Here is a 22,296-nt window from a genome sequence, read left to right as displayed (position 1 = left end):
TGCGAATAGAGTTTATCTAAGTAATCTGCTAAATAGATCAGTTTTATGTGATCCGTTAGAAACGCACGCTTCCGCTGTCAACCCCTTCAATTCAACCATACTTTTTTTTTTCCTATTTTAACTGAAATAAAAATCTAAGAGTGTCCACTATAGTATAGGCGTGCCGGCCGCCCCGGCGGGGGCGAAGGCGGGGCAGTCTATAGTGCGCGGGACGTCCGCCCCTAAGCGGACAAAAAAAAGGGGCGGAAGGCCTTCCGCCAATAAATGTGCTAGGACGCGCCTGCCTATAATGGGGGCGGTTTGCGGCGGGGCGTACGATTTTTATTTTGTGTTTTTAAATTCAATTTAATTTACCTATAAATACACCACATTTCACTCATTATTTTTACACCATTCCAATTCTTCATTCATACTTTCTCTCACTAAAATTTGTGGATTCCATTGGTATTTAAAATGGACGATTTGTGGAACGAGACGTGGAATTCTCTGATTCAACGTTTCACTGAATATTTGATCCAACGTTTCACTGATATGCGCAGGAGCACAGCACATACCGAACTCCAGGCCGATTTGATTGAAGAAGTTTGGGCACGTAGGGGAGGTGGCGGCGCAGTGTGAATACCATCGTGATGTTCAATAGATTAATATTTCATTGTATAATTTTTCCAATACTTTAATACGACGAAAATGTAGTGTTTAATTTTAATTTCTTCACTTATAGCCGTTTTTTTCTAATTGCTTATAGTCCGATAATTTTCATTATAATTGAATTAAAATAAACGAAAAAAAAATTGAGGCTATTGGAAGTGTCCGCCTATAGTGACGGAAACCTTTTTTTTGGGTGCTGACAAAAAAACTGGGGTTGTGGACAAAAAAAGGGCGGGGCTATTGAAGTGGTCCGCCTTACAGTCGACAATCTAACTACGACTTCGACACTCTAACTACGACTTTGGATTCCAGAGAGAGAAGTTATCTGATTTTTTTGGGGCGATCATTAGAGAAAAGCTAGGTAATTGTCTGTTCATCTTCTTGAAGGTAAGTTCTATTTCTTTTACTAATGATATGTTGGATGATTTTGTATGATTCATGCATGCTAATTATACCTCAAGTTGGTCAGCTGCATTGACCAAAATAGAATTCTTAGGAGAATCAGCGTTGAACCACTTTCCGTCGTGCTCAATTTGAAGACCGGCGACGCCGTTATGTATGAGAAAAGTGAACAAACCATGATCCGTATGCGGCGGAATGCCGATGGCTTGATCCGGCTGAGGGCAACGCGGATAGTAATTTGTCGCAAACAATTGAAAACTCGATTCCATCTTCAATATTTCATCCACGTAACGACGTTGATTCAGTTCTAGGGCTTCGCATACAGCTTCGATTAGCTTCCTAGTTAATACTCTTATCATTTGGGTGTATTCCTGCACCACATCCCTACCAACATATATAACACCATTAATATAAATTCCAAACTTTCATTTTTCTATTTTTCGAGATCCACCAAAATTAGTCACTATTTATTTTCGATAACCTTTTCTCTTTGATAAGGTGAGTCTCATTTTCATTAACTATATTTTTACCACTTTATTGTTTACCTCAAGAGTTGAGGTTGGTGAGGACAATGGAAGTCGGGATGGACGTAGAGCTTCAGGTATTCCCTCCATAATGTAAAGCTTTGGTTTGAAGTGTTGGCGACGTTGAAATTTCCACATTTGATTGGATCTGAAGCACTCTTGGCTTCATACTGCTTCTTCTCCGAATCAGCCAAACTGAAAAATTCTACCATTTCCCTAAACATTTCACTCATCAATCTCTCTGGCACCCCATGATTCACAAGCTGCACGGTACACGCATGCGCTAAAGTTAGAATCTATATAAATGTGTGATCTGTTGCTAACTCATCAACGCAGTGTATTGAAATGTCAACATAAACTTTGTTGATATTTTAATACACTGTGTTGATATTGATATTTAAAATGTCAACCCAAATTTGTGTTGACATTGTAATGTGATCGTGGCGATATTTTTAATACACTGAGTTGATAAGTTAATAAGTTATCAATTTAAGAAAAGTTAGCATTATAACACACACCAATATATTGGTGTTACTATGAAGAAATCAACAATAATATTTAAGTAATAGTATCAATCTTACAATGAAGAAACCCCAATCCTGACATGCTGTGGCGAGGTGGTGGACAGCTTTGGAGCGTTGATGAGGATCGCAGCCAACAAGGGCTGAGAAATCGATGGTGGGGAGTGAATCAGAAGTGAATGCGGTGCGGTCATTGGTGAGGTTGAATTTGGAAGGGACGGCTTTCAAAGAGGAAGAATCTGATAATAATTTCAGAGGGGAATCAAATTCAAAGGGCATAAATGAATCAGACTCGGATGCCATTTCTCTCTTCGCTTCTATTATGCTCAAGTGTTGGACGTGAAGTAACTATATATAGAGAGCTAGTGAGCTAGCTAGTCAACACATGTCAAGATGTAATTGGGTAGTACATAAATCAGACAATGCAGTATATATTTTTCAACTCATATTAATGGAATTAAGTTGTATCTCGGTCTTCGTTTCCAAGCCGTCCAATATAGAAAATTAAATATTTTTTCCGTTTCCTATAAATGGAGACTTTTGATATAATATAGATTTAATATGAAGTTGATGAAATAAAAAAAAATTGAGAAAAATAATTAAAATACTACTCCGTCCGTTCCTTGCTACAAGAGACATTTTTTCCGGCATGAAATTTAAGAAAATTAAGTTTTATTAGTAAATTGGAGAGTGAATAAAGTAAAAGATGAAACATACTAGTAGAGAGAAAAAAGTAAGAGAGAGAATGCCAAAAAAGAAAATGATTCACTTATCTTCGTACGTCCCAAAATGGAATGTGAATCACTTAGCAAGAGACAGATGGAGTATTAATGGATCCACTTTATTATTAGTGTAATGTATAGTGAAAAGATTTCTAAAAACGGTGAATTTGATTAATTTTGTGAAACAAACTAAAATAGCAAAATGAAATTACTACTTTTTGGTACGAAGGAAATATAATATTTTAATAGATTGGTACTTAGCACATGAAATTGATTATACATACTACTCTATTCGTCCCTTACAAATATGAATTTTTGAAGAAGCATATGTTTTAATATACAATTAATACATTAAAATAGAGAAAGAGAAAAGAAAATGGAAGTAGTGTTATTATATAATTGGATTCACATTATTTGTAATATTTAGTTGAACTAATTTAGAAAGTTCATAATTTACAAGACGGACTAAAACGGAAATAGTTCATATTTTTCAGGGATAGGAAAGTATATATATGATAAAAACTTAATGACATAATGATTTTTTTAAGGTTATATTTGTAACATTTTTGTTTTAAATAATAGAATCATTTAAGATGTTTCATTTAACAAATGTTTCTGAAAATAAAGAGTGAGGAGTACATTGGTCCAAAACATTCACTTTTTGAAAAACAGGTCCATAACAAATAAAATCTTTGTCATAATGGTCCTTTTTTTACGGTTCCATAAAAAATATAACGGTCATGCCACTGTGCAATTAGTGTTGACTGTTAGTTTTTTGACGGAACTGTCAAAAAATGACCACTCCGACAAGGATTTTATTTGTTATGAACCTGTTTTTCAAGAAGTAAATATTTTAGACCAAATTCGTATTTTGATGATATGTTTAGGACTAAAATTGACTTTTTACTCTTTTCCTAATGAAACAACAAATGCTCCGGCTTGCAGCTGCGTTGAGCTAAAGTTCGACTGCTAAAACATCAAATAAAAAACATGAAAAACAACCAAAACAATATTAACCAATAAGAGAAAAGGAGAACTAATATAGACAACACAACCCCACGAGAGACACCACAATTATAATCACATAATTGCATGTCTAATAATTACAATAGTTAATTATGGTATTATAACCAAATTTTAAAATGGGATATCACATCCACAGTCCTAATTTCATTTAAGTTTTGTCAATTTACAGAATTTTTGTTGTTGAAAATTATATTTGCACTTTTGTTATGCTTACGTTCTATCATAAATTTTATAAGTTTGACAATTTTATTTGGATCTCTATCACATTATTCAACATGGTATATGTTTCCCAAAGTATATCTATGAACATATATTACTCCCTCTGTCATTTGGATGTATTCCTGCACCACATTCCTACTAACATAACACCATTAATATAAAATTATTTTAGCTACCAAATATAAAATTAAGATAAATTAACTAGTCGAAACTATAATATTATTATTTCTATTCGAAACAAGACATACTCACCAAATGATGCCTAGTAGTTGAAAGTAACATTACATCTAGCAATTATATTAAGGATTTATTTAGTTTTATTAAGGAAAAAAATACTCAAAAAATAATTATAAAACATATACATCTTCATTTTTTTATATAATATCAAACAAACTAAACAACCTCCAATGGTTTAGATGTTGAAAAAGTCCCACAATAAAAAAACCATTAAATACATAGTATTTAATATAATTATGGATGTTAGTTTGTGTTTCTAAATATACCACCAACGCTTCAAAAAGTATTCTTATTGTTGGTGCTCAAACTTAAATTATAGGACGCGAATGAAAGCGTCCTTATAAAAGTTAAGTTGTCCTCAATTTTGAAACGTTGTCTTTTGCGGCCCACTTTTTAATATTGATTTTATAATAAAATGTGAGTGAAATGAGTTAGTGGAATGTGAGGCCTACTTACCATCTATGGTAAAAGTGAAATGTGACTCTTATTGTGAAACGAACCGAAATGACAAAATGTGACTCTTATTGTGGGACGGAAGGAGTATTTTTTAAAAAATTCAACGCAAGTAATTCGGTCTTAATTTTTGTGTCCTTAAAAAACAGTGTCGTTTGATAATTTTTTACAAAAAGAATGGTTTAATTTTTTTTAAATATTTATTGAAGTTTGGGAATTTGTTTTAAAGCCAGTCTAGGTTAGGATTTAAATTTTAAATGAGGTTTACTCTTAGTATTTTACAAATAGAACAATACTCTTCTTGGAATTGACTACTCCCTCCGTCCCAGTTTAGGAGTGCAATTTAGTTAGGGCACAGATTTTAAGAAATTGTTGGAGTGTGTAATAATTGAAGTGATGTAGTGGTTGTTGGAGTGTAATAATTGAAGTGTGATAGTGAAAAGTGGGACCCTTTTGACTTTTTGTATGTTTAAGATTTTGTTTTGTTTTATTTTTATAAAAGTAATGATATTTGAGTGTAAATTTCATCAACAATGAAGTTAAATTTATGTCCAAATATGATATATTCTAAATGTGACTCTTAAACTGAGACGGATGAAAATGGCAAAACAATACTCTTAAACTAGGACAGAGGGAGTATACTTATAGTTCACCTACATTTTTGTCCTTAAAAATTCTTAGTGTTCCAATTTTTTTTGGCACGTTGTACAAATAGAAAAGCAAGATTTCCAACTAAATGCTACGAAGACTTCAACGCCCATAATCAAATTTCAGTATGTTCCTGCCTATATTATCATAGTTGGTTGATCAACTTGACCAACTTTGCATCTAGATGAAGGATACTTCATTTACTACTCCATATAAAATTTTGCATCTAGATGAAGGATACTTGACCAATTTTGCGGAATCGTGCAATGTTCGAATTAATTAACCTTTCTTTTTATAATTCTTCTTTAGAAAAATGTTCTTTTTTGAAAATCTAACTTCAAAAGTTTTCCACTTTTTTCCGTTTTCTAATTTCCTGTTCAGATAATGAATCAAAAGAATGATGAGAACACTAAGAAACAAGAACAATGTATTTATAGTGAGCAAGCTTGGTATTTCTCTCATGAGGGCTGATAACCAGTAATTAGTTACTTTAATTACACTTAATTACATAATAAAAGGTTAATTATCATAATTATAATTAATGCTAGTAAATGGGTCTAATTACATAATCATAGGTTAATTATTAAATTAATATGTAAATAGTTATAATTAATGTTAGTAAATGGGGCTAATTACGTAAATATCAAAGGTTAAATATCATAATTAATATTAAATAATTGTAATTAATCCTAGTAAATGGGGCACGAATCGCTAGTACCGGTGTCTTTTCCGTCTCTTAGTTGTTAGGTTGAGTAACCATGCTTGGTCAGTTTATTTTGTTTTGTAAAAAAAATGAACACTATAATATAAACCAGCATAATAATTTAAAGTATTGTGAGACTTATAATTTATAAATATCAATATATCACTAACTAAGGTTTTCAAAATTTATGGGTGGATAGTTATTGTACGTGACGCAAATGTAAAAGAGTAGTCATAAAATTAAAATTTTGTGACATTTACGGTTGTAACGTTTTTGTGATATGTAAAGGTGTAGTTATTTTCATGACATATGAATATGTAGTTATATATGAAAATGTATTTATAATTACATTTTAGGAAGACTTAAGTCTAATTTTAGTCCCTTACATTCGCTCTAAAATTTTTTTGGTCTCATACATTAAGTTTGTGACTTTTTGGTCACTAACATATTATTTTTGTACATTTTGGTCCAAAACATATTGTTTTGGTCAAAAATAACCATTTTCTGGAATTAACAGTCATAATGTTTGGTCAATTTAATAACTTAATTATAATTTAGGACTAAATTCCAATTTTAGTCCCGTACATTTTTCATAAAATTCTTTTCATGTCCCATACATTAAGTTTGTGACCTTATTTGGGACCAAAATGTACCAAAACAATATGTTAGGGATCAAAAAGTCACTAATTTAATGTATGAGACCAAAAAGAATTTTAGGACAAATGTATGAGACCAAAATTGGAATTAGCCTTTTAGGAATAATTGCATACAGTCGTTTGGGCCGGGCCAGGCCTGGCCAGAAACGAATTTCCTTGAAGACCTATGTATATAGTTAGTTGTTGGGCTCATGGGATTGGGCTGTGAGAAACATTAATTACTTTGTTTCATTACGAAAAGGCATCGGCATATAAACTAGTACTACTACTACTACTACTTTTCCTTACCTTAACGAAGTTAAAAATGTAAAGTTACCAAAAAAAATGTAAAGTTACCAAAAAAAATGTAAAGTTAAACACTACTAAACTGATCCTCACAATCTTGATTTATTTGATGATATACCATTCGTAGAATGATCAACGAGGAAAAAACAATAGCATGATATTTCCAGAAGCTTCTAGAAGTTTACTAGTCTTGAATCCGAACTCGTTTCAACATAGTTTTCCCATCAAGCTGGCCACTCTGTTGTTCCAATAGATAATCCTTATATTTCATCGCAGCATAAGCCGCCACCACGCCTTCGCCTTCCACAAGCCGACGAGCAGGGGCTACGACTGCGTCTAGAGACGGCCCGTTTGCCATTGCAATGGAAAGCCTCGCCGTTTTATCGTTCACAACGGCCCTGTGCAATACGCTCTTGTACTTTCCATTGCTAAATATCTATATAAATACGCTTTATTAATGAGTTGTAACTAATTTTGATGGAATATCACTCATTTGAAGGAATGATAATTTTTCACTAGTGGGATGGAAAAAAATCGAGCTATATATCTTCTTATTTTTCAGTGTACTTTAATTTAAGATAAAATTATAATAAGACGTTGATGTGATAATTTTTCCCTTTCTTTTCTTATGATAAATTTACAACAAATTAAAAAAGAACACGCTAACTGAATCTTATAAGGTGGCGTTCGGTTGCCATGATTAATATCATGAGACTATCCATCTAGGATTAAGTTGTGGGTTTATTTTAGTTGGAAGGGGAGGCTATGACTAATTATCATGAGACTATCCATCTAGGATTAAGTTGAAGGGTTCAATCTTATGAACCAAACATGATACATATTTAATTATGAGATTTAATCTTGCCAATCGAACACCCCCTAATAAGATTAGATTGTACGTACCTCAAGATGATCGCCGGTGTTGACTAGTATGGAGTTGGGAGGAGGGTTTACATTAAACCATCTTTGGTGATGCTGAATCTGAAGGCCACCGACGTCGTTTTGTATGAGAAGTGTGAAAAGACCGTGGTCGGAATGTGGTAGGATCCCCATTGCCGCCTCTGGATTAGGGCAGCGTGGGTAGTAATTTGCGACGAAAATTTGTAACGATGACCTCAATTCCAACTCCGTCTCCATTTCCGTTTCCTCCAACCCTAGGCTTTGTGATATAGCTTTCGACAATTTCGATACCACATCGCGGCTTCGTTCACAATATTCCGGTAGCAATTGTCTACATATGCATTTTATGTACAAGAACAATAAATTTTAATAAAGAAGTACGGAGTATAACCTTTTCTTTAATTTCATTGTTTTCGTGCTTCAAAATTATTTTTCATGGTATGGTATACTTATTATAAATTTGATAGGCATTATCCAACCAAATGTATATAGATGAGTAGTTGTTATATAAATATTCATTAGTGTACAAAATAGGTCAATCAACATAGCGTGTCCATGTTATTTTGTGCATTATCTTCTTTACCCCACTTCAAAATATTAACATATATATATAGGTTAGTGATCAAGGTATAACTAATTTTAAGTGTATAACTAGAGAACAAATCTCAGCCACTCATTATCTTAATCTAATGACTAAATTAAGTATTCATTTTCTATTAATAAAAATTGCATGGGGGTATTTTGGGAAATACATTGTTCCATATTTGGAGTATTCACATATCTCTGTCTCTCTAATCTCATCTCCGCCCCTCACGTCAAAACATTATTCTTCTCTCTCTCTCTCACACAAACACCCAATGGCGGTGTCGCAGAAGAGAGTTTTGGTGGCGACAATGGCGATTGCCGGAACCGTCTTCGCACTCATCGGTAGCTCAGCCGCACAGGAAGGTCCCGCACCGACGCCGGCGTTGCGCTTCCGTCGCTCGCCGTCGCCGTAGCTTCGGCGCGGCGCTCAGGATCTGAGTTTTAATTTTCCTTTCTATCTCATTATATAAGCCTATGCATGGATATGATCGTAATTTTTAAGTAACTATATTCATATATAAGTATCTTAGATTATAAAATTAATTATTATTGTGTATGATAGCTTAACTAATCCATTGCTGAAAGTGGAAACTAGATGATTCAGAGAAGAAAGGCTAAAGTATTGCTTGATGGTTCAGGAACCGTCGGATCTGTTTATTAGTTGTAACTTTTGATCACCGCCGTTTGATCAAAAGTAGATGTTAGTTTGTTAAGGTTTAAATACCTATTTTCAGTTTGTTATTAGCTAAGCTTTCTTCTATCTTCACAATCAGTTTGTGCTTCAATTTCGAGCTCAGTTTCATGAGTGAATTCAATAACAATTTCGATTCAAATGTCAATATACGTTCTTCATCTTCGATTACATAAATTCTCGTTTCAATACACGATCAATCTTATCAATTATATATTTTTATGATTTTGTTATTAGTAGGTTCAATTGAAATAATAGAAATATCACAAATTTTATTAATGTTCAGTTGAAATGTGTTTTTTTGCTTAAAAATACATCACTATAGCAAAAAATCAAAGAAACCACACTCTAACCTGGAACACATCACTATTAGCATGATTTTACTTCACACTTGTTTAAAAAACATATCACTCTTATTCTGATTTTACTTCACTCTTGTTTACAAAACACACCACTCTTATTCTGATTTTACTTCACTCTTGCTTACAAAACACATCACTCTTTTAGTTCACTCTTGTTTACAAAACACATCATTTTAATTGTGATTTTACTTCACTCTTATTTACAAAACACATCATTCTTATTCTGATTTTACTTCACTTTTGTTTTCAAAACACATCACTCTTATTCTGATTTTACTTCACTCTTGTTTACAAAACACATCACTCTTATTGTGATTTTACTTCACTCTTGTTTACAAAACACATCACTCTTATTCTGATTTTACTTCACTCTTATTCTGATTTTACTTCACTCTTGTTTATAAAACACATCATTCTTATTCTGATTTTACTTCACTCTTGTTTACAAAACACATCACTCTTATTGTGATTTTACTTCACTCTTGTTTTCAAAACACATCACTCTTATTGTGATTTTACTCCACTATTGTTTACAAAACACATCACTCTTATTCTGATTTTACTCCACTTTTGTTTACGAAACACATCACTCTTATTCTGATTTTACTTCACTCTTGTTTACAAAACACATCACTCTTATTCTGATTTTACTTCACTCTTGTTTACAAAACACATCACTCTTATTCTGATTTTACTTCACTTTTGTTTACAAAACACATTACTCTTTTACTTCACTCTTGTTTACAAAAGACATCACTCTTTTACTTCTCTCTTATTTACAAAACACATCACTCTTATTCTGATTTTACTTTACTCCTGTTTACAAAACACATCACTCTTAGCACGATTTTACTTCGCTCTTGTTTACAAAACACATCACTCTTAGCATGATTTTACTTCACTCTTGTTTACAAAACACATCACTCTTATTCTGATTTTACTTCACTCTTGTTTACAAAACACATTACTCTATTATGATTTTACTTCACTCTTGTTTACAAAACACATCACTCTTATTCTGATTTTACTTCTCTCTTATTTACAAAACACATCACTCTTATTCTGATTTTACTTTACTCCTGTTTACAAAACACATCACTCTTAGCATGATTTTACTTCACTCTTGTTTACAAAACACATCACTCTTAGCATGATTTTACTTCACTCTTGTTTACAAAACACATCACTCTTGGTTACATAACACATCACTTTTAGCATGATTTTACTTTATTCTTGTTTACAAAACACATCACTCTTAGCATGATTTTACTTCACTCTTGTTTACAAAACACATCACTTTTAGCATGATTTTACTTTATTCTTGTTTACAAAACACATCACTCTTAGCATGATTTTAGTTCACTCTTGTTTACAAAACACATCACTCTTACCAAAGTAAATTACTAACTTTGCTCGAAATTATGTTGTTTTTCATTGTTTTAAAATGTAAATAAAAATCATCAATTTAACTTTGTTGCCAATTTCTTACTCTTTTGAATTACAATCAAACTAAATCTTTTGTGACAAATTAAAACATACGTGAAGAAGAGTGATTGGGTTAGTGCTGGAGCCTGGAGGCAGATGGGTGAGAATCGTGAGATGGAGTGACTAAAAACGATTACTATGGGATTGCCAAAAAATGCACTTTTATGCTCAAATATTTTGATATGTCATTTAATATTTGATTTGAGAATAACTGAAGTTTTGAACATCAACAATGCAACTGACCGCGCAGCGAAGTTTATAACATTGAAATTGCATATTCTTCTCCATCCAAATTCAAAATTACATAGCCTTAGCTAAACGAATAAACTTGATTTTCTGCAATAATTATAGATAATGAATCAGAAACATATACCACGAATAATTAAAAAATTAACAAATGAAGAAACCAGATTAATAGATGTAGTAAAATTGGGGGATTTCAGAAATGTGGGGCTGACCTCGTGCAATTGGAAAGAAGTGGATTTTGCTGCTACTGATGAACTACGGGGAAGTATTCCATGTGAATGAGGCGGCGGCCGGAGTCTTTGGAAGCAGGGCGAAGGGTGAAATTTGAGGCCCACAGTAATGCTGGCCATGGGGTATCTATGAAGATAGAGAGAATGTTACAGTTAGAAAGCGATAATGTGGGAGTTTTGCAAGGGTAGTTAGCTTGATTTTGATTGCTTAAAGCGGATGATTACGGCTCTCACAAGATCGATATCATAAAATTCTTCTGTTACTGAATTTCTTACCAGCTTGTGGTGCTGCTGAAGTTGAGCTGTAGAGAAGACATGGAAGAAAAATAGATAGAAGAGATCGCCGCCGGAGATCTCCAGATCATCCGCCTCCGCCAGGGCGACAACACCGTCGCCTTCCTTGCCTCCGTCTCCGACGAGATCGAGTGGCCTCTCACCAAGGATCTAGCTGCCGTCAATGACCATAATACCCCTGCATTGTTATTATGGAGTAAATTTGTGATTGAGAGAACTAATATCTCCTTAAATTCAAAAATTAATACTAGCCCTTGATTTTTTTGATCTCGTGGCTATGATTTGTTCTCTAGTTATTTGGTTAAGGGACATTTGCCGTAGATCACTACTATATATATATATATATATATATATATATATATATAGGGATGTATTCATTTCCTTTTCCTATATTTCCTCCTTTTTCCTTCTTAATATCAGCCATTAGATTAAAGAAATGCACGGTCAAGATCAACATTGGGTAATTAATCCCGTGTTGCATTATTTGTCCTATTTTGTGCATTATGAGGGTACAATAGTAATCTAATAATGGCTGGAAACCGCTACGAATAATGCACCACATGGTCACGAGTAATGCATATAATTGCCTATATAATGCACAATATGTGAACTGCAATGCATACAAACAAGATGTGCTGTGTTATAATGTTTGACACACGTTTCTTGTTTCCCCTAAGGGTTTAATAAGCTTAGGGGCTAGGGTATAGTACGTTGACATGTATGTAATCTTCACATGGTAACGAGTAATGTATATAATTTACTATATAATGCACAATTTGTGAACTGCAATGCATACGAACAAGATGTGCTGTGTTATGATGTTTGACACACGTTTCTTGTTTCCCCTAAGGGTTTAATAAGCTTAGGGGCTAGGGTATAGTACGTACGCATTAATAACAAATTATAAAACGATACGAATAATTCACCAAATTGTCACGAGTAATGGATGTTATTAGCTATATAATGCACAATATGTGAATTGCAATGCATACGAATAAGATGTACCATGTTATGATGTTTGACACACGTTTCTTGTTTCCCCTAAGGGTTTAATAAGCTTAGGGGCTAGGGTATAGTACGAAGACATTACTAAATGCACGTATGTAATCTTCAATCCGTTGATTAACCCATATACACAATACCTCTAATAATGCATAATATACTGAGATAATGACAATTAACAGCTACATAATGCAGTACCTAAACCAAATAATGCACATACGTATATTCCAATAACAACAATTTGTTAGTAATGTCTACGTACTATACCCTAGCCCCTAAGCTTATTAAACCCTTAGGGGAAACAAGAAACGTGTGTCAAACATCATAACATGGTACATCTTATTCGTATGCATTGCAGTTCACATATTGTGCATTATATAGTTAATAACATCCATTACTCGTGACAATTTGGTGAATTATTCGTATCGTTTTATAATTTGTTATTAATGCGTACGTACTATACCCTAGCACCTAAGCTTATTAAACCCTTAGGGGAAACAAGAAACGTGTGTCACACATCATAACACAACACATCTTGTTCGTATGAATTGCAGTTCACAAATTGTGCATTATATAGTCAATTATATCCATTACTCGTTACCATGTGAAGATTACATACCTGTCTACGTACTATACCCTAGCCGCTAAGCTTATTAAACCCTTAGGGGAAACAAGAAACGTGTGTCAAACATCATAACATGGTACATCTTATTCGTATGCATTGCAGTTCACATATTGTGCATTATATAGTCAATTATATGCATTACTCGTGACCATGTGAAGATTACATACATGTCTACGTACTATACCCTAGCCCCTAAGCTTATTAAACCCTTAGGGGAAACAAGAAACGTGTGTCAAACATCATAACATGGTACATCTTATTCGTATGCATTGCAGTTCACATATTGTGCATTATATAGTCAATTATATGCATTACTCGTGACCATGTGGTGCATTATTCGCAGATACCAAAATGTGGCAGTTAATTTTCCGTCAAATGTCAATAATAACCCTGTAATGCATACAACCACCTTCTATAATGCAACACGGAACCAGTTTTATAGAATCAATCTGATCCGTTGATGCCTTAGATCGAACGCGTAATATTAAGAAGGAAAAAAGATCTAAGATGTGAAAAGGAGAATAACGACAAACATAACCAGATGCTGTCGATGTTACTATCCAAACACCAAAAAATAAAATTATTAAGTGTAGGCCGCACCAGTCGCTTTCTTTTCTTCTAGTGTGATCCAATTCTTGTCATTGTTACATTTCCTTCTTTATTGATAAATAAATGGCACAAAACAAAGTTTAAGGAAAAAATTAATGTAACTATGCACATTTAATTAGACCCGTCAACCTATTGTCCTATTCTATTTTAGTAATTATGAACACACAAACCACTTAATTATAATCGTCAATATTACCTTCAATATTGTCATCATTGGACCTACCTCATATTATTATTATTATTATTATTATATTATTATTATTATTATTATTATTATTATTATTATTATTGTGGAATATATATTTCATTAATGATGCATAGTTAAATCGAAACAGTTGGTTAAATTGGTTTAGTTTTAAATCTTATAGTAAATTAGAACTATTAAATCATTCCCAAAGAAAAGATAGTAGTGGTAGTAATTAATTTACCTTAGAGATTGGGGTTTGTGAGGAGAGGCGAATTGAGGATGCACAAAAACCTTCAAAAAATCCCTCGAGCAAAAGACGTTGTCAGTTGCAGCATTAAAGCTGGTGCCATACCTAATCGGGCTCAATACATTTTTGGGTTCGAATTCCGGTTTCTCCGCTTCCGGCAGATTGAAAAATTCAGCCGCAGCTTCAAGCACGCCCTGCCTCAACTCTTCCGGCATGCCGTGATTTACCAGCTACACCCAAAATAGTATACAAATGAAAAAACCATTATAAAGAAGAAACAAATTAATTTATAGTATATGATGAATTAATTACGATGAAGAAGCCCCAATCTTGACAAGCTTGGTCGAGATCGTGGATGGCTTTGGCCTTGTGAAGAGGGTTGTGAGAGGTGAGAAGCGAAAAATCGATAACCGGAATTGAAGCTTCGACTTCAGTTTCAGCAGGATCGGTGTGGTAGATGTAATTGGTTGGGATAGAAGAGAGATTAGGTGATTCTGCAAGATGTTTCACGCAACTAATGCTTCGCGCTGCTGCCATCTTTCAGCTGTAGATAGATAGAACTACAAAGAGAGATTTGTACACAACTATCCCTCCGCCCACTGTTTAAAGAGCTCTTTTGACTTGATACGAGTATTAAGAAATTATTTCGCTCCGTAAAAAAAAGGAAATAGAGAAAATGAGTGAAATGTGAAATCCATTTAAAATATTAATTTTATAGTATTAGATTATAAATATAACAAATCGATATAATATGGGTTCGTATACTAAAAATGAAATAAAATAAAATAATTTTATAAATTATAAACAATTCAAAATATCAAAATGGCTCTTTGATGGAACGAGGGAGTACATTTCTATTAATGTTAGTAGTATGATATTTTATTGTGGTCTCGTAAAGTTTGATGCAGTCATGTCACCTAGAATTTTCCAATATAGTATTTGTACAACTTTGGACTACTCTTATCATCTTTATTTTAAAATAAATGGTCTAGAATCGGTCTGTCACTATTTTCAGAACTTTTATTTTAGTTTTAATATCTAAATGAACATGTGTCATTTTGTGTGAGTATTGTTCTGCACTTCTGTGATATTTTTGTTTTATCATGTTGTCTATAGGGTTTTTTTGACTGCTGAATTGGGTCCATATTTATCTTAAACTTGTTCTCTACTAAATTTATAAGTTAGGAGTACTACATAATTAACATTTTTAATAACATTTTTTAAAATAAAAACTAATAACAATTTTCAAAATAAAAACTAAGAATAAATATTACTACTATTTTTTAGATTTTTTAGTCTAAAGACATTCATTAATCGCGATAATTTATTGATATCAATTTTAATTATTTTAATATAAAAATAGTATAATTGTCTAAGTTAAACTAAAGTAGTTCTGATATATCCTGGAGTTAGGGAATAAAATCATCAATACATATATTGATATTAAGTGTAACATAGACTGATATAGTACAATGTATATGATGTGTGGCACAAAAAAACTCTTATAACGTACATTAATGTTGGGAGTGATTTTTGAACATAAGTCAAATATCTCGAGCTGCACACATGCATGTAAGAAGTTGTTAGATTCCTCAAAAAAAAATACCTTTAACTAAAATCAAAAGAATTACATGAATTTAAGTTTTGAAAAAAAAAATTAGGAGAGAGAAAATGATTAAATTTAACTAAGTGCTATATATATTGTACACCCTTCAACTCATATGTAGTCTATTAAACATTGATATTTTTATCATTAATTCTATATCATCTATTTTATAGTAGTAATACAATAGTTGCAAATGCTTTTACATGAACATGTGCAAATATGATTTCATCAGAATTATCATTATATTAAATTTAATTTTATACTATGTTTTGTGAAAGAATAGTTTAAATTTAAAAAATTATAGTACTATAAATAATGTTTCACTATATTTCAGAAGAGAGAAAGTAATTTACATAACTAATTACTAGTTAATAAATTAAGTTATGAAACTTTTGTATCGCATAACTAAAATGAAGTAAAAATAATCTAGTTACTTAAATCTACTACCACATGACTGTCACCATATTTGTATAGGAATATTTTAAAAACTCACATTTGGTCTTGTGAAATGGAGTAATTAACATTCTCATTTGTGTATAATTATACATATATATTTTAAATTTGCTTTAAAATAATTACTTTAATATTATTAGTGACATTATTGCCGCTCATCATGTTTGCAAAACTTACCGGCAACAGTTGTATACGAGATATTCCAATATAATAAAAATATAAATAAATTATTTAATTACGAATTTTGAAAAGACAACATTATATCTTCCTCTCAAAAAAAGAAACAATTTTCAAACATAAATAACAATGGTAAGCTACACATAAATATATAATGCACCAATCCTCTCAATAGAAAAAACACACACACACACACACACACACACAATTTTATTACACACATGTCATCCATCTTGACCTCGTCCATAATTTATTAATTAAGTCGATATCCTTTGCTCATCGAGAATTGATATGCCATTGAAAGTGCGGCTGAGCTGAGACTCCACATATTCTTGATACTTCATTGACCGATACAAAGCGCCGCCGTCCCTTTCCACCAGCAGTGCCGCCGGCCCCACCACAACATCTTTCCCGGGACCGTTCCCCACCGCGATCGACAGCCTCTCCCTTTCCTTGTTCACCACCGCTCTGTGCCGCGAGCTCTTGCATCTCCCGTTGCTAAATATCTGCCACAATTAAACAATGTACTTTTATCAATATTAGTACGTTCTTATAAATTCAAGAGTAAAGATCAATTTTAATTCTAAACATATGACCAAAATATGAATTTGGTCCAAAATATTTACTTTTTGAAAAACAAATTAATAACAAATGATATCCGGTATCTAGATTGAGGGGTAAAAATATATGTAATTATATTTTCATGTAGTAACTTTATTAATTTTGACGTTGTCAAGCTAGGTAGTTACCTCAAGGTGGTCACCAACATTGACAATCATAGAATTGGGGGGAGGATTGACTTCAAACCAGTGGGATTGTCGCTCGATCTGTAAGCCAGCTAGTCCGTTGTGGATGAGCAATATCGTAAAGAGGCCCGGATCGTTATGTGGTGGCAGCCCTATTGTTTGATCTGGCTGAGGGCATGGTGGATAGAAATTTCCTCCAAATTTTTGAAAACTTGAATCCAGCTCCAAAGCTTCCTCCACGTACTGACGGTCGAGCTCCATGGATTCTGCTACTGCTCCCACCAGTTCTCGTGCCATTTTCCGGGTTCTTTCAGTGTATTCAGCCAGAATTTCCCTGCATGCCAACAACAAGTTGGTTAAAAATGGATCAACCAGATTAACCAAAATGAGATTTCATCCTGAAATTAATTAGTGACATATTTGGCATTTGAATTGATATCTTTTTACTTCACATTTTCAATATAACTCACGTGTAAATATCTCAATATAGACTTAAAGGAGTAAATATATTATATGTGAAGTGGATCAAATGAGAATTATCTAATAGTACATGATGCTTCTTATATACTCTATTATGTTCCTTAAAAATAGACATTATTTCTATTTTTGTCCGTCATAAAAATAGTTCACATCCATTCATGGAAAGTCTTAATCTCTAATAAGGTGAGCCGCATTCTCCACTAATAATACATTTATCACTTTTTTGTTCTATCATACTTTACCAGCTATGCATTAAAATCTGAGTCATCCCCAAAGTTTCTATTTTTATGGGACAAAGGGAGTATATTTTATACTCCGTATATATTGAACCAATAATACTCTTCATTAGTTATAGGTGTATTGCAGTTATTTTATAGATTCAATGCATGGCATTGCTAAGCTTGTAATTTGTACATAGTTTAGGTTTTTATTTTATGTCAACTCTCTAGATATATATTAACAAGCCATGCATCACAATATTAGAAGGAAAGATGAAAGTTTGTGAGGTACCTTAAGGGTTGGGGTTTGGTGGGGCAGTGGAAATCGGGGTGCACGTAGAGCTTGAGGAAATCTCTCCACAAAGTGAAGGTTTCATTGGAAGTACTCTTCAAGTTGAAATTTCCACAGGCGATTGGAGACGAAGTGCTTTTCGCCTCGTACTGCTTTTTCTCGTCGTCCGGCAACCTGAAAAATTCTCTCACCGTTGCAAACATTGATTCAATCAACTCCTTCGGTACCCCATGATTCACCAGCTGCACTCACAAACGATATTGGTTAATGCATGTCTTATAGAACTTCTTAAATTAAGTTCCAATTTTTAAAATCAGGGTTAGACATTTTTCTGATTGAGTTGGACTAGCTCCATTGATACAATAATTGAATTCCATCTGATTCCATCTTAAAACCAATTGGTTCAAGTTCGCTCTTACACTGATGCGAGATATTTGATTGTTTCATTTGTCAACAAGGCCAAGCTGGTCGTAGGTTTGAGTCTATCATTGGTTCAAATTTAATGTTGCAGTTACCAAAAAAAAAGTGAGATTTACTTACGACAAAAAAACCCCAATCTGCGCATGCTTCCGCAAGTTCAGCGATGGCTTTGGAGCGTTGATGGGGATCGGAGGAGGTGAGGGCAGAGTAATCAATGACGGGGAGTGACTCACAGCTCGAAGCCCTAGTGTCGTTGGTGTCTCCGAGGTTATATTTGGTCGGGAGAGCTTCCAGATTGTCGGAAGCATCTACCAAGGATTGGACCGATTCGTTGAACTCAAAGGGCTGATGGCGACGAGTATCATCAGCTGATGAGTTTGTAGAAACTGCAGCTGGTGCCATGTTTTTGAAGTTTAGGGTTTGCTAAATTGATTAATCGATTAATCTCAGCTTATAGTAGGTAGGTAGTTCATTAATCCTAAGTTAATTAACATATATATAGAAAGAGGGTGGCTAATTGCATTCATTGTATGCGAATTTCAACAATGAAAAGCTTGTAATTTTGTTGAATTTAATCAAGTTTAACTGTTGTATTTAACTGAAAAATCCAGTAGAAAGAGTCATGGTCGATATACGGTAAAGTTTTTAGTTGAACGTAACCACAGAAAATAACATATACGCATATATGAGTCAAAATCATTGTGCTAGAGGCAATATATATTGTATAGATAAGAAGTGTTTTCAAGGAATGTGGCTGGCCGGGCAGTTTGATATGCATGTAATTGATGACGTTCTCTAATACCAAAGGGGAATAAAGTGGAAGAAATTATATTCTAAGTATATATTGAATTAGAAATTTCGGAACGGAGACGAATGAGACTTTTTCTATATATATTTGTCTTCTTATCTGAATGTAGTTAACTTATTGTTCTTTTCAGGACTTTAGGTTATCAACAACTCATGCATGCACTAAAATTTTCTCTTCACCTCCACTTTTTACAGTGTTTTCCCTTTATAGTAGTAATTTAAAAGCTTTATCTCTAAGCTAGCACTAAAATCTTTCTTACTCTCTCAATTTTTTTGTCAAAGTAGGCCAGGTACGTGATTGACCAATATAGCCGCGTGAGCTGCACGTGCGCCATCGCGTGCATGAGAGGGGTGTGCGTTTTTTATGCTCTTAATTAGATCTCTTTTATCTTTAAAATTCTCCAAGGTTGTCCATTGGCAACGAAAATGTATGTTGTCCAGATAATTCTGTTTGTCGAGGTATACCAAAAATTTGATATTTTCAGTTGTTTTTTTATAAGATAAGGCCGATATTTCGATATTTTTTCTCACCCCTAAAAGGATGGCCGGGGGTATATATATTTGTGCGTGTGCGTGTGCGTGTGCGAAATCTAAATAAATACTCGAAGAATTTTGGATACAATATATATTCATTCTTATTGGGTAAGACTAGTGTGTATTTTGATTTTACGTGAGAAAAAAGAAAAAAGGACTACAATAAGTCCAATAATAACAGTATAATACTTTCTCCATTTGTTATTATATTACTTTATTTGGATTAATTTAAGAAACGTAAAGGAATGTGGTAGAAAAAATTAATGCATTGTGATTCTTTTTTTATATAAATATTAAGTTTTAATAAAATATAAGTAAAAAGTCAGTTAAATATAAGGTTCATTTATTAAAATTAATAAAAGAATAATAAAATAAATATTTACGAATGGAACATTAATACTCGCGGAGGAGTATTTCATTGAGAATATAACCAAATAATTAAATGTACACATAAAAGCTTCATGATCGACAGATTGGAAACGATGTCCATTTCTCACCAATATTTAGGTCACTTCCTCTTCAGCCTGTTCTTAGTTTGGATAAATATAAACCTAGATATATTTTAGTCGTTGCATATAAAAGTACAATATTGTTAATGAATTAATGGTCTATTTTAAAATAAAATAAACGGGTATGAATATTTTACTAACCCTGGATATATCTCATTTTTCTAATAAAGTAGAGATGTAAAAACTGAAGACTGCCGTCTTCAACGAAATTGTTACTGCAACAGTGTATCTACATAGAAAACATTGGTGGTATCACTTTGACCGGCCGCCGATTGAGGATACATTTTTATTTTACAGTAATAAATATTGTTAAAATATTAAAAATACTACTGTGATATTGTGGAAACACGTTAGAGGAGGGGTGGGGGATGGGGCCATAGGGACTTTGAATTTTATAAAATCTAGAACAAGCTCTGAACTATTGTAGAAAGAAATTATATACTACTAGTAAATTATATACTACTAGTAATTACTTCATCAAACATCAGATGTGGTCATAACTAGTAGCTTAATCTAGAAAGGATGTGTGTGTAGGCATGCACAAGGGTCGAAAACCGCCGGGTCAGGGTCATGAACCGGCGGTTCAAGGGTCGGGGAATGTATGAACCTGAACCGGCCCGCCTAGCTCCCGGCGGTTCCGGTTCCGGTTCAAAAAACCGGCGGTTCCGGTTCCGGTTCAACGGTTCGACGAATTTTTTTTTTTTTTTTGCATTTTTCAACTTTTCAATTTTAATCAACTTACATTACACTTTTCAAGTTTGTTTTTTTATGAAATGTGAGTAAATAAAATTGAAAAAAATACGGATAAAGTTGCAATTTTATTGAAATTGCATGTTTACAAATTACACGTTACAAGTTACAACAATTACAAATTGAAAATATATGGCGGTCTTGAAGTCTTAAACAAAATTTAAATACAAATGAGACTACTAGTGAAGAACTAATTACAAATGACAAGAAACGATGTTGAAGTTCTTAAACGTATAAGTGTATTATATATATACTCTTAACCGGCGAAGAAGATCTTTCTACATAACTAAATTAAGGACACCTTTAGCAATTCAACTTTAAATGTTGAGTTTCGTCTAACAATCAACAAATATAGTAGAATTGTCAAAAGTTTCCCTCATTTAGCCGTATAGAGAAATATACTTCATCGACTAGAGTATATACAATACAATTATGTAATTGTTTTTGCATATACAAAAACATATGGCGGTTCAACCCTAAACGGCGGGTTGTCCACGGTTTCCGTCAGAAAACTGCCGGTTCTGACCGAAAACCGGGTTTCTGACCGGTTTTGCAGGCCTACACACTGACCCTACGGCCTAGCCTCTGAAAAAGTTGCCGGAACCGTCAGAAACCGGCTCCCGAACCGGCGGTTTACCCCTCAAACCGGCGGTTTACCCGCGAACCTCCGGTTCCAACGGCTATACTAAACCCCTACGCGAACCCTACGACCCCTAACCTACGAAACACTATTTAACCCTTTGAACCGGCGGTTCGAACCGCCGAACCGCCGGTTTTGAACCGCCGGTTCAGGTTCA

The 22,296-nt window shown here is 33.4% G+C and overlaps 3 protein-coding genes across 3 annotated transcripts; all 3 read right to left on the bottom strand.

The window, feature by feature from the left end:
- Positions 1–1,097: 1,097 nt before the first annotated feature.
- LOC121790727 (2-oxoglutarate-dependent dioxygenase 19-like) lies at positions 1,098–2,403 on the bottom strand. Its single transcript, XM_042188866.1, has 3 exons — positions 2,156–2,403; positions 1,596–1,837; positions 1,098–1,434 (listed from the first exon to the last, which is right to left on the bottom strand). Exons 1-3 carry the CDS (start codon positions 2,396–2,398, stop codon positions 1,098–1,100), a joined length of 822 nt encoding a protein of 273 aa, XP_042044800.1. The 5' UTR covers positions 2,399–2,403.
- A 4,807-nt stretch (positions 2,404–7,210) lies between these two features.
- On the bottom strand, positions 7,211–15,056 carry LOC121790726 (2-oxoglutarate-dependent dioxygenase 19-like). The gene is made up of 4 exons (XM_042188865.1): positions 14,820–15,056; positions 14,502–14,737; positions 7,948–8,275; positions 7,211–7,480 (listed from the first exon to the last, which is right to left on the bottom strand). Exons 1-4 carry the CDS (start codon positions 15,042–15,044, stop codon positions 7,229–7,231), a joined length of 1,041 nt encoding a protein of 346 aa, XP_042044799.1. The 5' UTR covers positions 15,045–15,056; the 3' UTR covers positions 7,211–7,228.
- A 1,924-nt stretch (positions 15,057–16,980) lies between these two features.
- On the bottom strand, positions 16,981–19,301 carry LOC121790728 (2-oxoglutarate-dependent dioxygenase 19-like). Its single transcript, XM_042188867.1, has 4 exons — positions 19,020–19,301; positions 18,480–18,721; positions 17,493–17,823; positions 16,981–17,249 (listed from the first exon to the last, which is right to left on the bottom strand). The coding sequence occupies exons 1-4, from the start codon at positions 19,299–19,301 to the stop codon at positions 17,001–17,003; spliced, it is 1,104 nt and encodes a 367-aa protein (XP_042044801.1). The 3' UTR covers positions 16,981–17,000.
- Between the last annotated feature and the right edge of the window lie 2,995 nt (positions 19,302–22,296).

Source organism: Salvia splendens, unplaced genomic scaffold (assembly GCF_004379255.2).
Source record: "Salvia splendens isolate huo1 unplaced genomic scaffold, SspV2 ctg599, whole genome shotgun sequence".
Taxonomy (NCBI): Eukaryota; Viridiplantae; Streptophyta; class Magnoliopsida; order Lamiales; family Lamiaceae; genus Salvia; species Salvia splendens.
This window is presented reverse-complemented; position numbering and strand designations above follow the sequence as displayed.

Coding starts and splice junctions, on each gene's coding strand:
- LOC121790727 (XM_042188866.1), bottom strand. CDS start 2,398: ATGGCATCCGAGTCTGATTCATTTATGCCCTTTGAATTTGATTCCCCT. Junction 1,838..2,155: donor AGGATTGGGGTTTCTTCATT/GTAAGATTGATA, acceptor TGTACCGTGCAG/CTTGTGAATCATGGGGTGCC. Junction 1,435..1,595: donor CACCAACCTCAACTCTTGAG/GTAAACAATAAA, acceptor ATATGTTGGTAG/GGATGTGGTGCAGGAATACA.
- LOC121790726 (XM_042188865.1), bottom strand. CDS start 15,044: ATGGCAGCAGCGCGAAGCATTAGTTGCGTGAAACATCTTGCAGAATCA. Junction 8,276..14,501: donor CACAAACCCCAATCTCTAAG/GTAAATTAATTA, acceptor ATGCATATGTAG/ACAATTGCTACCGGAATATT. Junction 7,481..7,947: donor ACACCGGCGATCATCTTGAG/GTACGTACAATC, acceptor GTATTTATATAG/ATATTTAGCAATGGAAAGTA.
- LOC121790728 (XM_042188867.1), bottom strand. CDS start 19,301: ATGGCACCAGCTGCAGTTTCTACAAACTCATCAGCTGATGATACTCGT. Junction 17,824..18,479: donor ACCAAACCCCAACCCTTAAG/GTACCTCACAAA, acceptor GTTGGCATGCAG/GGAAATTCTGGCTGAATACA. Junction 17,250..17,492: donor ATGTTGGTGACCACCTTGAG/GTAACTACCTAG, acceptor TAATTGTGGCAG/ATATTTAGCAACGGGAGATG.